The 17,859-nt window shown below is 43.3% G+C and overlaps 1 protein-coding gene across 1 annotated transcript in view; it reads right to left on the bottom strand.

The window, feature by feature from the left end:
- Positions 1 to 310: 310 nt before the first annotated feature.
- Positions 311 to 17,859, bottom strand: part of LOC142108423 (G-protein coupled receptor 4-like) — a 42,699-nt gene continuing 25,150 nt past the window's right edge. The window contains exon 3 of the mRNA XM_075192054.1: positions 311 to 1,825. Within this exon, the coding sequence (XP_075048155.1) occupies positions 872 to 1,813 (942 nt within the window). The 5' untranslated portion in view covers positions 1,814 to 1,825 and the 3' untranslated portion in view covers positions 311 to 871. The remainder of the gene's footprint in view (positions 1,826 to 17,859) is intronic.

Here is a 17,859-nt window from a genome sequence, read left to right as displayed (position 1 = left end):
AGTCAAAATTTGACTGTAATAGGTGTTTCTAGCTTCTCTTGCCCCCCCTTTAGGATGTAAGCTCTGACGAGCAGGGTCCTCCTCCCTCCTGCCTTTACACCATTTCTTCTGCTCCAGCTTCTCTGTAATTGCTATGTCTGGAGCTTCTGGAATCTTGGTTTACTCGGCTTTTGGTCTGTACTGTTTAACCCTGTAATGTCTACTGTTTGTACTTTGTGCGGCGCTGCGGAAACCTTGTGGCTCCCTAGAAATAAACAATAATAATAGCTTTTAAAATGATACATTGAAAAGGCTTTTGATTATACTCTTTTATATATTTTGCACATACTTGCATACAAAAATGGGTGTACTTTTTGTTTTTTATATAAGTTGCTTTGCTAGTTGTCTACTGGATAATACATCGGTTAAATATACATGTATGCTCCCTGCAAAGAAAGTCAGAATGAAATTAGGACCAGGGATATATGTCTACTTTATCTTCCATATTGCAAGCAATGGGGGCACATCTGTCTCCATCACAGTACTTAGGGAGAGTGTACACTGTTAGAATGTGCATGCTTAATTAGGACTTCATTACACAATCCAAACACCAAGGAGTTTCTCAGAATGTAATTAGACTGCCACTGCTGTGTTCCTTTGTACATCCGCACCAGTCGTGCTCAGCTTTTTATTTTTTTAGCTTTATCCCAAGTTTTAGTGTGTCCAAAACACAGTTTATGGATCTCCATGGGTTACGTAGATCTGTTTTAAAGCAAAACTCATTCATCAGCACTTCTATCCGTGCTAGCTGTGCATAGATGGCGTAAACTAGCAATGGCTTTGCACCAGCCTTCACATCACAGTATGAATCTTTGGGTTGTGTTTAGATTTTTTAGCTCGCTTTGATAAGCCCCATTAGTCTTTTCTTAATTGCACGAGAACTGAAGACATAGAAAAAGGGGATAATGACCACGCTAACACTATTAAGAGCAAATGTTAGCTGATAAGAAAGAATAAGTTTTTGTTTTACCTGATATGTGAATTGGTCAAGTAAGATAAGAATACTCTGGTATTCTAGAACTACATGCATTGGGCAAAACATAACCCCAAAAATAAGCACCACTAGAAAAATTAGCCTGCTGATCCTTTTATGTTGTTCAGTGGGAACCGAGGGAGAGTTCTTCAATGTACTGGAGATAAGGTGTCCAAAGATGCAAAGATGGATCAAAGGTAAATGGCTAAAGAGTATTGAGAAGATCAAATCAGTCAAAGGCCATCCTGGTATTACTCTGCAATATGGAAAGCATAAATTAGAATTGTCTATGGTAAGTACCTGTTCAGTAACTGTAATGGCTGTCACTGTCAACCATAGAGTGATACTGACTGATCCACACACCCAGCCTGAGCAAAATCGTTGATACTTCAGTGGGTGAGTCACTGCTACATATCTTAAAACAAACATCCACATAATAAATGCTGTTCCAGCCCTTTGCGCAATCTTGGGCATGAGACTAAGAAAATGGCAGCCCAAGTAACTCACTTCTAAGCTGTCTAAAAGGTAGGCCACTCCAAACGGCAATGACAAACATTCCATAAGTGCTGCACAAAGGAGACTGATAACGTAATTTGGCAGACCGTGGGAGCTTTTGACTTCTGGCAATATCGCCCACAAAACCAGAATGTTGAGTGCCAGCCCCAGCACACTGTTCACAATGTATATACAGGAAAGACAAATAACTGTAGTTTCTGAGATATTGCTGCATGACAATATCTGTCCAGATGAAAATGAGTCATGTGTGAGAAAGGAGCTTTGAGTTATGTTCATGGACATCATATCTTGAAGTACCTGTAGGAAGAAAATGAAAGGATATTTTAGCCTAGTGTCTGAAACCAAAAAATTGTAAGTACGGCAGCAAGCAATAATTCATTTTAATGCAGTGTTAATCTACCCAGGATGACCCAATGTGCAGACCTGGCCAAGTGGCCATAGCATTAAGTAATGTGAGACGTGATGTCCACTGCATCATCCATCACATGAAGGCATCATTCCTAATTATACATGAAAGTAACTGTTGGTGCTGAAATGGGAATGAATTAGGGATGAAGAAAACTGGGTGCATGGGCTGTTGCTGCTATTCCCAAGCGGTTCTTGGTATTCTACTTGTTGTGGGGAGGAGGAGTTTGTAGAAATAATCTAAACCTAAGGTCTCCAACGTTTTTGTCAAAAGTTGATAAGGATTTTAGGTGTTGGTGTTCCAAAGCAGTTTGACAAGTTTCAGATTACATTTTTTGCTCCCCTGTGCTAATTCCTCTGCAGTGACACTCTTGCCTCCCCACTTATAATTGATTTGTGTTATGATGCTAGGCAGACATAAAATAACAAATCAATGATCATTCTGCCCTCCAGGCAATACAGCTGCTATAGACCCAGGCCTGTGTGCCCTTTCATTAGATGATTGCCTGAGTAATAGAATAGAAATAATGTTCTTGTTTACATGTGCTAAAGTGCTGTTGCAACTTTCTCTTCTTTACATTGGCATGCTCCTAGATACATCTTTGCACAGAACTGTAGAACAAATAATACCCTCATTTTACTACATTCTCTATAATTCCAATTTTCCACAAAAATAAACCCCAACTAGTAAAAACTTTAGCGACATGGTTGTAACCCGCTTACGTCAGTTCCTCTTCTACATATGATTCTTGACCCATGTCATAAGGGAAAATGTTGCACACCAGATATCTTAGCATGAGAACAGGAAATGTATTCTGCGTATTGGCAGAGGATTGTGGTTTTGTGGTAGCTGTGATGCAATTGGAACTGAGTGAAGCACGTGAAAGGAATCATTCAAAACATGTAACATAAGAAATATTAGCCTGAAATCTAAAGTGGACTGAAATATTTCACTCATCTGAAACTGACACAGTTTAGCGCTGGGAAAATAACTAATGTTATAAATCCACATGTGTCATCAGTTGGATCTTTAATACATACTTGCCGACTTGACAATTTTGGCCAATCGCAGCAGGGGGCAGGACCACTGTGACACGTTTAGCACTGCCCCCCACCCACTTCACCAACGGAGATAGCTGGATCCGGGGGTTTGCCTGCTTTCAAATTACTACTATTTATATGTGATACACCTAAGAGATGAGCTGAGAACAGGATGTAGCTACCCAAGACATTAGTGCAGCCCACTTTACATTCACATACAACCCATCTATGACAAACCTGGACTCAGGCCTGGCGCTCCCATTAGGCAACCTTAGGCAGTTGCCTATGGCGCCGGGACCTGCAGGGCGCCGCTGCCGCTGACTAGATTTGATTTGACAATCTAGTCAGCGGAGAGAAGTGGGAGATAGGTGCGCCACCGCTGTTTTTTCAATGTCCGTCGCCACTGTCAATTCATTCTGATGCGCCTGGGCTGGGTTGAAATTTTGCCTAGGGCGCCGAAAAACCTAGCACCGGCCCTGCCTGGACTGTCATTTTCTTTACTTCTTAAAGAATTCACACATATGTATTACATAACAAAATAAACTAATACTTTATTTCTCAAAACGAAACTACCTCTGAACTGTGGACTAAGTAACAGAATGCAGGTGCTCGCGGTCCAACAGCCGCTGCCAGAGTCCAGGTACTGACATCACAAATGATGTGCCCCAATGTACATTTCATCTAGTTTCAGCTTTTTCAAGGGAAAGCTTTGAGAAATAAGGAGCTAGTTCCAGTTCAGCCTCTCAAAGCAGCTCTAGAATGCTCCGGATATTGAGAGCTAGCCTGCTATAATATGCCTACAATCGGCATAAATATTGAGGTAGATCGTGACCAGTGGGAGGGAAAAAAATCAAACGATCGATTAAAATTATTCATTGGGAGTCCACTGCAATATGCCTAAAAATCGGCACAGACAGCTTGATAGATTGTGATCAGTGTGAGGAATAGTTTATAGTGATCCAGTAACATTATTTATCTATCCATGAGCATCAGCTCATCTAAGGATCAGACCTTCCACTACTAACTTGCCAGCATAGACACACATAAACAGGTCATGCTGGTCTAATCGGACTGCGCACACTGCACATGCTTATGAAATCCCCCACTTTGATCGCCGACTGTGAAACAACCGAATGTTCTCTATATCAGCGACTACCTACCCTTCATTTTGATACCAGGGTACTTTGTGAGATACTACTAGCCCAGTACTTTTAATCATATCTCCAGCTGATCACTGGATTAATGTATATACGGGACAAGAACCACAGTGTCCACTACATTATGTCTGAGGCATCTTATGTAATATCTTCCAACATATATATGAGATCATTTCTGTGGTTCCCATGATCCACCTTTCAAGTCCCTATAAATGTAACCTTGTTGCAGTGACATATGCGGGTCATACAGTGAGCATATAGAATGGAATAAGGGGATTACATTTTATAAGTATACATAATTGTGAGACCAATCTTTCCCCTTTCCTGGCCCTAATATACTAAGCCGGCCCTAACTCTATAGTACTTTTTAACTCACTATATTGATAAAACCAAATACAATATTGTCCACTCACCATATATGCACCACTTTTGCTATATGTTGTTTTATACTTCAACTTTTTCTTTTCCTTAGAGGGCTTCTCTACATTCATGTGATTTTAACTCATGACAACAATAAAAGTTATGTTTTATATTTTGACTGGAGTGCTCTGCTTATCCCCTCCTCCTCTCCTTTCTAGTCATTTTTATTGCAAAGAGCACCCAAGTAAAAATATGCCATGTATATTTATTTAGCAGATTTATGAGGATAGTCCATCTCCTTGTGTGAGATTCCCTGCCTTACCCAGATTCTAAAACTTACTAAGTTCCGTTTTCTACTGATGGTACTGAAACACTCTGGATCATAATATATTATTATATAAAGCAACATATGGACCTTTGAAATGGTTTTAGTCCATCAGATAACAGTTCTGCAACCATAGTAGCTCTGTATGTAACCCTCTATTTACCTGTTGGGTGCTATATTACTCCATTACATCTACCCCTTTACTACTCTTGGGTGAAACACCCGCCTCCAGCTCAGTCCCTATCACTAGGTTTCTGTGGGTGAACATCAAACAGGTATACATGTTCATGTAGTTGAATAACAGCAAAGTTTGCAAACTGTAGCCATAGCAGGTGTATTACTGTATAGTTACCAGTATTGAAATGAGTGGCACCAAGCCACCTCGTAATTGAACAAACAGCAGAGTAAGTTTATCCATATAGTCTTTTGTCTTCCTCTTCTCCAGCATGTAACCATAATCGCAGTTTTCAGTTACCCAGCCCAGCCTGTGAGACTAAGGGAAAAGAAGGAGGGGCTGTGAGAAAGGGGGGGAAAAGAGATAGACAGAGAGAGAGAGAGAGAAAGAGAGAGAGAGGAGACGCAGGAGAGAAGAGATGTAGCTGGGGACCTGGGAGAGTGGGGTGGAAGCTCCACGATCCCCCAGCATTGCCTGGAAGTCTGAGCTCGGTGACTGTGCCAGGGCAAGGAATGTGTGCCCTGGATGAGGGAGAGAACTCCATGTCACTATAGAGAACCCAAGAGAGAGGGGGACATTTCGCATGGAAGAGACCCTGGAGTGAGGGTTGCTACAAGAGGCATGGTAGCTGTATTGTCAGATCCTGAGGCTGGAAGTACACAGAGTGAAGTGTCAGAGCCGACAGGAGACATCATCCCCGCAGAGGAGGGGTGAGTGAGCTGCAGTTGAGAGGTACACAGAGTGTGTCAGAGCTGCATGGAGGAGAAGCTGCCTGCCTGTTAGCATCCATGTGAGTGCCCCTGCAGAGAAAGGGTGATCTGCAGTGACGTATGGAGTGTAAGAGATATGTGATTTATGTTATATAACATCTGGATAACATTAAGAACTGTGCAGGAGGAGTAATAAGATATATTTGCAACCATATTCGTATTGCTCATTAAGAACTGTGCTGGAGAGAGTATATATTTCTTTATTGCTGCAACCATTATGATTATCGTGCTGGAGGAAGAGGAGTGTAAATAAAGAGTTCAGTTTGTCATAGAGATGGTCTGGCGCCCAAATTATTGTGACTTTTATTGCACTGCACCACAAAGTGACATCACCTGTGTCCCACTAACTACAAAGAAACACCTGCATGTGCAGGGACCCCCTGATCATTTACACCCATGCCATCAGCTAGCCAGGGCTTGTGAAGGAGGTGCACTGTGTACCCTTTGCACCCCACACTACACACAGTGACAGGGGGTTACAAACATGACAGTACTGCTGTTTCATTACAACACTACTGTAAAAATCACCTGTACATTCACAGGATCAAGTGCCCCTCTTGGCTCAGGAACCTCACTCCCTGCTTTGCCTTTTCAGTCCATGATCTCTTCTTGGTCTTCCCCAGAATGGCAATTGGGGCACAAGTATGTCCATGACCTTTCAAAGGAGAGTGGTTTATGCACTAGCAACAGCAGTTATGAGTTACCACTCCAGGAAAAAAAACAGAGACTTGTTCTACACACAGTAAAATAATAGCAACAGTGTTTTAAAACACAGGAGGCTGAAAATCTGATGCAGTGTCTGTACAAAAAAAGTCATGTGATCCAGAGTGTGTGACAAAAACCAGTACTGCCTATACTGTGAGACATCTGTCTTAACAAACATGTTCATCTTAATGAGACTGAAGTTACCAGGGTACTCAAAGGAAAGGTGCATACAATATGATCTTTTTTGAAATAGAAGTAACTTTGCACACAACTGTGAGGTAATAAGATGCAGAGTTCTTACTCCATGAAAACAAATAAAAATTAGGTGCAGTTCATGCACTGTGCGACTTGAAAAGGCTTGTTTATAAGAAAATACCTGTGGCGACACGTGAAGAGATGCAAACTAAACCAAAAGCGCAACATATCTGGCAAAAACAGAATCCAGTCTCTGAGTCTCTGTGTGCCTTTGAATCTGTTCCACCTGGAAGCTTTTGAACAGGGCCTGATTAAGGACCTAGGCTAATACGTTCATGGCAACCCTCTTGCCTAGTCCTTAACTGAAAATCCATCTTCTTTCACCCCTTCAATATTTATGTTCCTGTGCTTTCGAAAAACAGCTCCACTTGGCTTTTTAAAAGGGTCATTATAATCTCTGTCACTAATTTAGTTTTTATTAAAATCAGAACTGTATAACAGAAGGGAGACATGAACAAGTGTTATTGAGGATAAAGATGTGAAGGGGGCTGTTACATCTGTGCCTGTCACCATCCTTGCCTCTCGTATTAGCTTTTCCTCAAGTGCCCACTCAAGAGTGACTCATTGTCTTCAGTCTTTACCATGGTAATACATCAAGATTAAACACTTACTACATTTTTGTTTCATGTTTTCTTTTTACTTTGGAGAACAACTATTCTCTTCTATTTTAAATAAATTTCAGTTATACCTCTCCCCACAAGTTTGCACCCCCAAAAAATGTGCAGCCCCCAAAAGCCTTTCACCTTGGGCTGTAACCATGTCAGTCTATTGGATAAGCAGGCCCTGCTTTTAAATGACATCAGCATCTCTGTTATACTCTATTGTTGGTAAACATCAGTACAACCGTCAGAAGGCTACTGTTACATGCCAGAAGAGTTACCCCTTGGAGACAATAGAAGACTTTATCATTCCATCAAACTTTTTGCATGGAGTAAATGCTGTGAAGTTTGTAGCTGGCTATGAAAAGGAAAATTATACTTCCAGACTCCATTGCTGGCACTGAAGTTTGGTCATGTCTTACAAAGGATTTTAAGCATTGTGTAATGTTGAGCAATGATGGAGGCCTTCACTGCTGTAGTGGAAAACGTGTGCAACTTCCAGAAGATCTATGAGACAAGATGGAATGAGCTGATATTATCTGCTGCATTAAAAGCTCAGATATAGTCAAAATGGACCATGCCTCAGCTCTTAACTTTCACTGAAGATTTGAAAAAATGCACTTGTATCTCAATGACAAATAATGACAAAGAGCAGGAGTACCACAGCAATTTATCCACTTGCTTCTTTACTTAGAAACTGGGCATTGCCTCATCTGTATACTGTCCGAACATCATTCATTTCAGCTATCATGGCTCCTAAAAAGCTCAAGACAATTAAATCTGCTTCATCAGTCCACTACTTCAAACTGCAAGCTGCTATATATCACGCCTCGCACCAGTTTAGTTCCGTGTGGTTCATTGTGTTCATTGTTTTCCCTGCTGTTCAGCCTGGCGTTCCTCTTTCATCAGACACCATATTGCCTATTGGTCTGCGCATGTGCTATACTGGGAACATTCAAACCTCTGCTCAGTGGTAATTGGTTCATCTGCAGCCAGTTCGCTTTGTAAGGGCCCTCCTCCATTTAATGGCTGTCAAATCATCAGGTCTCTCTACCTGATAGGAAGCATCGCCTCTGACTCCTGTCCAGCTACTCCTGTTGTTCCTGATATCGTTCACCGCTTCTTAGCAAACACCTGTGCAGCTCACCGCTTCTTAGCAAACACCTGTGCAGCTCACCGTTTCTCAGCGTTTACCGGTGCAGCTCATCGCTTCTCAGCATTACCTGTGCAGCTCATCGCTTCTCAGCATTACCTGTGCAGCTCATCGCCTCTCAGCATTACCTGTGCAGCTCATCGCTTCTCAGCATTATCTGTGCAGCTCACCGCTTCTCAGCATTACCTGTGCAGCTCATAGCTTCTCAGCATTACCTGTGCAGCTCATCGCTTCTCAGCATTACCTGTGCAGCTCATCTCTCTCAGCATTACCCGTGCAGCTCATCGCTTCTCAGCATTACCTGTGCAGCTCATCGCTTCTCAGCATTACCGGTGCAGCTCATAGCTTCTCAGCATTACCTGTGCAGCTCATCGCTTCTCAGCATTACCTGTGCAGCTCATCGCTTCTCAGCATTACCTGTGCAGCTCATCGCTTCTCAGCATTACCTGTGCAGCTCATCGCTTCTCAGCATTACCGGTGCAGCTCATCGCTTCTCAGCATTACCTGTGCAGCTCATCGCTTCTCAGCATTACCTGTGCAGCTCATCGCTTCTCAGCATTACCTGTGCAGCTCATCGCTTCTCAGCATTATCTGTGCAGCTCATCGCTTCTCAGTGTTACCTGTGCAGCTCATCGCTTCTCAGCATTACATGTGCAGCTCATCGCTTCTCAGCATTACCTGTGCAGCTCATTGCTTCTCAGCATTACCGGTGCAGCTCATCGCTTCTCAGCATTACCTGTGCAGCTCATCGCTGCTCAGCATTACCTGTGGAGCTCATCGCTTCTCAGCATTACCTGTGCAGCTCATCGCTTCTCAGCATTATCTGTGCAGCTCACCGCTTCTCAGCATTACATGTGCAGCTCATCGCTTCTCAGCATTACCTGTGCAGCTCATCGCTTCTCAGCATTACCTGTGCAGCTCATCGCTTCTCAGCGTTTACCTGTGCAGCTCACCGCTTCTCAGCATTACCTGTGCAGCTCACCGCTTCTCAGCATTACCTGTGCAGCTCATCGCTTCTCAGCATTCCCTGTGCAGCTCATCGCCTCTCAGCATTACCTGTGCAGCTCATCGCCTCTCAGCATTATCTGTGCAGCTCACCGCTTCTCAGCATTATCTGTGCAGCTCACCGCTTCTCAGCATTACCTGTGCAGCTCATCGCTTCTCAGCATTACCGGTGCAGCTCATCGCTTCTCAGCATTACCTGTGCAGCTCATCGCTTCTCAGCATTACCTGTGCAGCTCATCGCTTCTCAGCATTACCTGTGCAGCTCATCGCTTCTCAGCATTACCTGTGCAGCTCATCGCTTCTCAGCATTACCTGTGCAGCTCATCGCTTCTCAGCATTACCTGTGCAGCTCATCGCTTCTCAGCATTACCTGTGCAGCTCACCGCTTCTCAGCATTATCTGTGCAGCTCACCGCTTCTCAGCATTACCTGTGCAGCTCACCGCTTCGCAGCATTACCTGTGCAGCTCACCGCTTCTCAGCATTACCTGTGCAGCTCACCGCTTCTCAGCATTACCTGTGCAGCTCACCGCTTCTCAGCATTACCTGTGCAGCTCATTGCTTCTCAGCATTACCTGTGCAGCTCATCGCTTCTCAGCATTATCTGTGCAGCTCACCGCTTCTCTGCATTACATGTGCAGCTCATCGCTTCTCAGCATTACCTGTGCAGCTCATCGCTTCTCAGCATTACCTGTGCAGCTCATCGCTTCTCAGCGTTTACCTGTGCAGCTCACCGCTTCTCAGCATTACCTGTGCAGCACATCGCTTCTCAGCATTACCTGTGCAGCTCACCGCTTCTCAGCATTACCTGTGCAGCACATCGCTTCTCAGCATTACCTGTGCAGCTCATCGCCTCTCAGCATTACCTGTGCAGCTCATCGCTTCTCAGCATTACCTGTGCAGCTCATCGCTTCTCAGCATTACCTGTGCAGCTCATCGCCTCTCAGCATTACCTGTGCAGCTCATCGCTTCTCAGCATTCCCTGTGCAGCTCATCGCCTCTCAGCATTACCTGTGCAGCTCATCGCCTCTCAGCATTATCTGTGCAGCTCACCGCTTCTCAGCATTACATGTGCAGCTCATCGCTTCTCAGCATTACCTGTGCAGCTCATCGCTTCTCAGCATTACCGGTGCAACTCATCGCTTCTCAGCATTACCTGTGCAGCTCATCGCTTCTCAGCATTACCTGTGCAGCTCATCGCTTCTCAGCATTACCTGTGCAGCTCATCGCTTCTCAGCATTACCTGTGCAGCTCACCGCTTCTCAGCATTACCTGTGCAGCTCATCGCTTCTCAGCATTACCTGTGCAGCTCACCGCTTCTCAGCATTACCTGTGCAGCTCATCGCTTCTCAGCATTACCTGTGCAGCTCATCGCTTCTCAGCATTACCTGTGCAGCTCATCGCTTCTCAGCATTACATGTGCAGCTCATCGCTTCTCAGCATTACCTGTGCAGCTCATCGCTTCTCAGCATTACCTGTGCAGCTCATCGCTTCTCAGCATTACCTGTGCAGCTCATCGCTTCTCAGCATTACCTGTGCAGCTCATCGCTTCTCAGCATTACCGGGGCAGTTCATCACTTCCCAGCTATACCTGTGCAGCTCACCGCTTCTCAGCATTTACCGGAGCAGCTCATCGCTTCCCAGCAATACTTGTGCAGCTCAACGCTTCTCAGCAAACACCTGTGCAGCTCATCGCTTCTCAGCATTACCGGGGCAGTTCATCGCTTGCCAGCAACACCTGTGCAGCTCACCGCTTCTCAGCGTTTACCGGTGCAGCTCATCGCTTCCAACCTATACCTGTGCAGCTCATCGCTTCTCTGTGTGGATCTCAGTACTCCAGCTCTCTGTAGTTTATCTCCTCGCTACTTTTTCCTTTCTGCCTTACAGTTGCTAGGTGGTTCCCGTGTTATCTGCTCTGCACCCCCTAGAGTACTGCGACCTGCGGTTGAGAGCAGCTAAGACCATATTCCCTCGTGGAAATCCCTGGTGAATACCTCTCCTCCGTTAGACTCCACACCTCTCTGAGGGTAAGCTGTCACTCGAGCAGAGGTCAAGACTATTTCCATTATCTGGCTTTCGTGACACTATAATAGCTGCTGAAACTACTAAGAGCATGGATACAAGAGAAGTCAGTGTTAGTGATTTTACAAACCAAGTCTTCCCCACAGAGACTCTCTTTCGCACTCAGATCCAGATAGTCCAGTTACCATTAAGATTATGCTACTAATTTTTGCCTCGTTCAAATCTGAACTTATTTCCGAAATGTGATACTCAGTAAGGGAGATTAATATGGAAGTTGCAGCATTGGGTGACAGAACCGGTAATTTTAAGGATAAAATTGAGGAACTCGTTGCCTCTCACGATTGGATCGCAGCACATAAGCAGCTAGAAAACAAAATACATTCCCTGACAAATGGACTCTACAAAACATTTCTACAATCCAGTTTCTCACGATGACATGGTTGTCAGACCATTTCCCACTGTTATGGACTTGGAAGCTAACTTAAATGAATATGCCCCCTGACCCCTGACACTTGCCACTGTACTTGTTGGCATTGCTGGAAGTTAAAACTGCACTGATGGCCTGGTGTTGTACACTAAAACAAACCACTCAGAAGAAACTTCCATTTTAACTATTGGTCTTCTTTGAAGGCTATAGTGAGGGGTGTTGCCATTCAGACGGGTTCTAGCATCAAAAAAACAAACCTCCATCTCCAAGAAGAACTGGCAGTTAAACTCACAGCCCTCGAATCCCAAAATAAATGTCTACCGTTTTAAGAACTGAGGACTGAGTTGAATCAAATGAGAAGCCAATTGCAAAAGCTCTTTATGCAAAACACTCAAAATGCTCTAAACTAGACCCCCGTGTTTTGGTTTTGGTTTTGGTTTTGGATCTGGATTACTTTTGTGTTTTGGTTTTGCAAAAACCGCCCTTGCGTGTTTTGGTTTTGGTTTTGGTTTTGTTTTGCTATTTTTTTTAAAAATACCATTTTTTGGGTCTAAAATAACCTAATTTACTGCTCCACCAGTTTCTTAGATAAGTGAGGTAATTGTAAAGCTAATAAATTATGAGAAAAACAGTTTAATCCCTGATAGGCCATCCTTAATGCGAACACTTGTCTGCAAATTATACAGTCAAACCTGGTTGTCTACCACCTCCATCATTGATTATTGGCAATGTAGCCATCGTCTTTGGGTGTATATTACACCCTACACTTGTAGTTGAATATTAAAAAAGCAGCCTGCACAGACTGTGGAGCTAGAAAGTAAAATTAAATGGACCACGGTACTTTGGTGGCTATCAATTCCCCCCCCCCCCCACCCCCCCCCGACCTCCACTTGTAGTTGAATATAAAAAAAGCAGCCTGCACAGACTGTTGAGCTAGAAAGTAAAATTGAATGGACCACGGTACTTTGGTGGCTATTTATGCCCCCCCCCCGCCCTCCACTTGTAGTTGAATATAAAAAAAAGCAGCCTGCACAGACTGTGGAGCTAGAAAGTAAAATTAAATGGACCACGGTAGATTGGTGGCTATTTATGCCCCCCCCCCCCGCCCTCCACTTGTAGTTGAATATAAAAAAAGCAGCCTGCATAGACTGTAGAACTAGAAATTAGAATATACAAAGAAATGGACAAAGGCAGTTTGGTATCTGTCTGTATCAGATCCCCTCTCTACTAGGAGTAAAATAGAAAACTATTCAGCCGTTATATAATCTAGAATATAAATAGAAATTGAGAAAGGCAATTTGGTATCTGTCTGCATCATAATCATCAACATCCTCATTAGCGTCCTCGTCACCTCCATAAATCTCCCCTTTCCCTCATCCTCTTCTATTTCCAAAGTGGCATCCTCAATTTGTGTATCACCGGCTACACTTGGGCTGTTCAGGTACACAGCAGAACTGCTGAAAGTGCCCTTCTTTATGGGTACACTAACAGAATGCTCACGATTAGACATACCACTGTTGGATGGACTCTCCACAGGGATTTGTGTCATTTGTGAATCAGAGCAAACATTATCCTCTAATGCCTTACTGTTACCTTGCAGCTCGGCTTTGACGCGTAACAGTAGTTGTGCACCAATTGTAGGCTCGGTAACTTTTTGGGATCTGACACTAATAGCCAAAGGTGAAAGCCCCATTCTCTCTTTGCCACTGCATGTGTAGAATGGCATGTTGGCAATTTTTTTTTTATCGGCACTTAACTTTTGCTCAGTAACACTTCTTTTTCACTTCAACACAGTAAAAAAAAAAAATTATTTTACTTTTTGGACTGATTTCGAAACACTCTGTAGTTTGACATCGCCTTGCCCAGATGACGTACTGGGAACACTAACATCAGAACTGGTGACAGAACCTGGTTGCTCATTCTGATCATATGTGGACTGCTTTGAATCCATTCTGAGCGCAAAGCACTTGTAGTGGTAAAAATTATTTGGTAAGATACTGCTGACAGATATGACTTTTGACAGCCAGAAATATTTATGCACAATTATGGGGGACACCCCAAAAGCACTGGGGAGTGCTAAAAAATATTTGGTAGATACTGCTGACAGATATGACTTTTGACAGCCAGAAATATTTGACAGCCAGAAATATTTATGCACAATTATGGGGGACACCCCAAAAACACTGGGGAGTGCTAAAAATCATTTGGTAGATACTGCTGACAGATATGACTTTTGACAGCCAGAGATATTTATGCACAATTATGGGGGACATCCCAAAAGCACTGGGGAGTGCCAAATATTACAAAAATAAAATAAACCTCTATCCTCCTCTCTTCTCTAGCAATTTTTGTTACAGCAATTGGAATAAGAATATTGTATTCTCTGTCCCTGCTCTAATCAGCCTGTGACTACACCCTGCTCTCTCCCTCTGTCAAATGGCGATGGATTGCTGTGGAGGCAGGTATTTATAATCTTAAAGTATCGCGAGAACAGAGCCACGAGATCAGACGACGTCACAATGACGTTGGGCCTCGATTTGGATTCGGAGCGGGCGGGAGAGTACCGACTCGGTAGTCAGATACCCAAAATTCGGGTGGGTTCGGTTCTCGGGGAACCGGACCCGCCCATCTCTACTCTAAACAGGCTTCAACAAAAATTCTATGTGGCAGGTAGCAGAAGAGACAGATTGCTTGCTAGGAAACTAAGAGGGCAGCAAGCCAAAAACAGAATAAAATATCTTACTGATAATAAGGGCTTACAGGTCTCTAGCACATGGCATATAGGGAACATTTTAGCTTGATATTACACTAACCTATATAACGTGAAAAACAGCAAAGATGCCCCCCACCCACAAGCGAGTTTCATAGGCAAGTTTCGCCACATTTTAAAAATGCCAACGCTGGATTTAGACACTAGATTAACTCTTAACGTTCCTTGTTCTCAATTAAAGATTTACTCCACCTTCCAAACAAAACTGACTCCAATTCTTGAACAGTTATACAAAGCTTATACAGAGAGGGTGAGTTTTCCACCGGAAATGCTATAGTCACAAGTCATCACCATACCCAAGGCAGGAAAAGATCCCACAACCTGCCAGAATTAAAGCTAGCGAGGTAGCTGGAATCACAGTGGAGAGTCATGGACTAACCAGGTCATGACCAAAAGGATAATGAAAGTTTTGAGGAGAATTAAGAAGGGTAGCCAAGAGTTCCAAATGGTACCAATTTGAAAGGCAAGAGATTAGTCAGGAAACAGTTTGAGTGAGGAAACAGGATATCCAACAGAACTAGGAGCACCAAAGAACAAGAAGCACTAGGGACCACTCCAGATCACTAGGGGAGTGATCTAATACTCTGGCACTGAATCAGAGTCTGCCAGAGTCTGCCTTGTATAGGCAGCCCAATCAAGATATTAATGTCAAACTGACCGCCGATACAAGAACCAAATAAGCATCCCATTGCTTAGCAATGAAACACACATGCATGGGATAGTGGTCGGAGGAATTGGAAGTCGCACCAGCAAGATAATGCACCTGTAGCCACTGCGAAGGTGAGAGCGAGGCCTTACAACCAGACCTGGCTGGCTTTGTGGGGGCTAAACCTCATTGCCATCTTTACACATGATGTTAGAGCAAGAAAGTAAGGTTTCCTTTTGTAAACTAAATACTACAAAGTCTAATTCTCTACCCATTAACATTTCCAAAGGAAAGATGGAACACCTTAGAAAAAAAATTATTTACACATGGAAATCTTCTTCCCTGTCTTATTTATGTATACAAATGACTCTGAATTTAAACAATATACTTGATTCCAATTATTTCCCCTTGCATACAATACCCTTCCTTTTATCAAATCTTCTAGACAAACTCCATTCCATTATGAGCTTGTACATTTTTAAAAGTAAACCCTCGCATATTGCCCATATATGAGTAAACATTGTCAAAAAAATTGGGTGGTCTTGCTCTCTCAAATCTGGCCAAATATCAGGAGACATGCCTCTTGTCACAGATGAAGGACTGGTCTCTCCCTCCCCATCAGAAACCGTGGGTCGACTTGGAGAGGGCACTTCACCCATCTTTTCCCATTGTAAATTTATAGTGGGTTGCTAAAGCTTGGAGACCTCTTAACAATATTTTACCTAAGCTAGCAGTATGGGATAGGATTATGGAAACAAATACAGACCTATCTCTCCATACCTCCAACCTGTCTCTAAAAGCACTGCCCCAGCTTATACCTGACCTTCACCTCTCCTTCTGCCATGCTAAAGGTGTCACCACTCTCAAAAATCTATTTAATGCTGAGAGACTCCTGTGCTTAATGCAGCACAGAGACCAGTTTCACCTTCTGGCCCATGGTTTATACAAAAATCTCCAAATCTGACATTGGATCACTTCCCTACATAAACAGTAGCTCTACATCAACCCCCCACCCTGCTCCTAACAAAATTGATGAAAGGAGACAATAAAGGGGGTATCACATTCTGGTATATTCTGACTTCAGTTGACACCCCCTGAAAACTCCTGCTCAATTAAAATGCAAACTAGACACAAGGAATTTTCTATAGCCCAATGGGAGTACATACCTTTGAATGCCTACCATATGTCCAGGTGCCACAACCATACAGATATCTTGATAAAATTAATTAACAGGTTATACTTGACCCCTGCCCAACTCTATAAAAGGTGATCCATATTCAAAGTTCTGCTGGCGCTACTACAATGAGGTTGGTGATGTTTTCCTTATATTCTGGAGTTGTTCAGCATTCCAGACTCTGTGGACAGAAGTCTTGAGCCTAGCCACAATGTTATTAACCAAACAATACCTCACTCATCTGAATTGGCGCTCTTACACCACTTCCCTCCCCAAGTCTGACTGTGTGACAGATATGTGATTGGTCACATCTTAATTTCCACTAGGGCATCCAACATAACCATCTCTTCATAAAATTATATCCAAGGTCCAATTTACTTTTGAGATGGTAACATTGGGTATGGCCTACTCTACTCCACCATCTTCCCCTTTAATGAAGTAGTTTAGTTGACATGAGTACCACTGATGGAGAGAGATCCCTGTGAGATAAGTCAATAATTGTGACATCCCCGCTTCATGTTAGTTTGATTGGATCACTCCAATCCATGTCTGATTTGCCCTTTAAATATGTTTGAATGCCCGTTTGTTTTTTTAATATTGTTATCTCTATTGCTGGAAATATATATGCTGATTTGACTATTTTATTGTGTTCTCTTCACACTATGTATGCCTTTCACTTGTTTTTTATCTCTCCCTACCTCCCTCCTTTTTGCTTTTGTGCTAAAACTTCAATAAAAATTATTGATGTTAGTTGTGCAGGCCACGCCAGCTCCCTGATGCTTCCCTCCCCTTCTTCTTCATCCCTCTCTCCCTCTATCTTCTCTTCTATGGGATACTGTCTTCCCCCTCTTCTCACTCACACCTGCCCCACTTCCTTCCTCCTCCCCCCACTTTCACCTTCTTCTCCATTCCCCCATATAAAGGAAAACTCAACACCATGTAGATTTCTAGGACTCCGATCCTGGAATCTCCACAGGGATTCTTGCCATACCACCAGATAACAGCCGGCGCATTCATACCTTTTCTAAGCGGACTACCTGGGCAGCCGTGGAATTACCACTGTTATTAAGGTCTAAGGCTATTTACGATAATTTATGCAATTTAAGAATATCCCTGTACGTGTAACCTGCTTCCCATTTCTTTTCTGTGACTTCACTTTACATGTTGTTGATGAAAATAAAAAGATGTAAAAAAAACAAATGATTGATGTTAAAAACTGGGCAATGCTTCACCGTGGCATAGGTGATATTAAACTGAAGGAGGGAAGAGTAGATTTCCAAGATGCTACTTTTTTTATACTGTAGGTGCTTCACAAGGACTGAAATATGATGGAAATGAGGTAGG

This window comes from Mixophyes fleayi, chromosome 1 (genome assembly GCF_038048845.1).
Source record: "Mixophyes fleayi isolate aMixFle1 chromosome 1, aMixFle1.hap1, whole genome shotgun sequence".
NCBI lineage: Eukaryota > Metazoa > Chordata > Amphibia > Anura > Limnodynastidae > Mixophyes > Mixophyes fleayi.
Note: the sequence above shows the minus strand (reverse complement) of the source record. Positions and strands in the feature narration are given on the sequence as shown.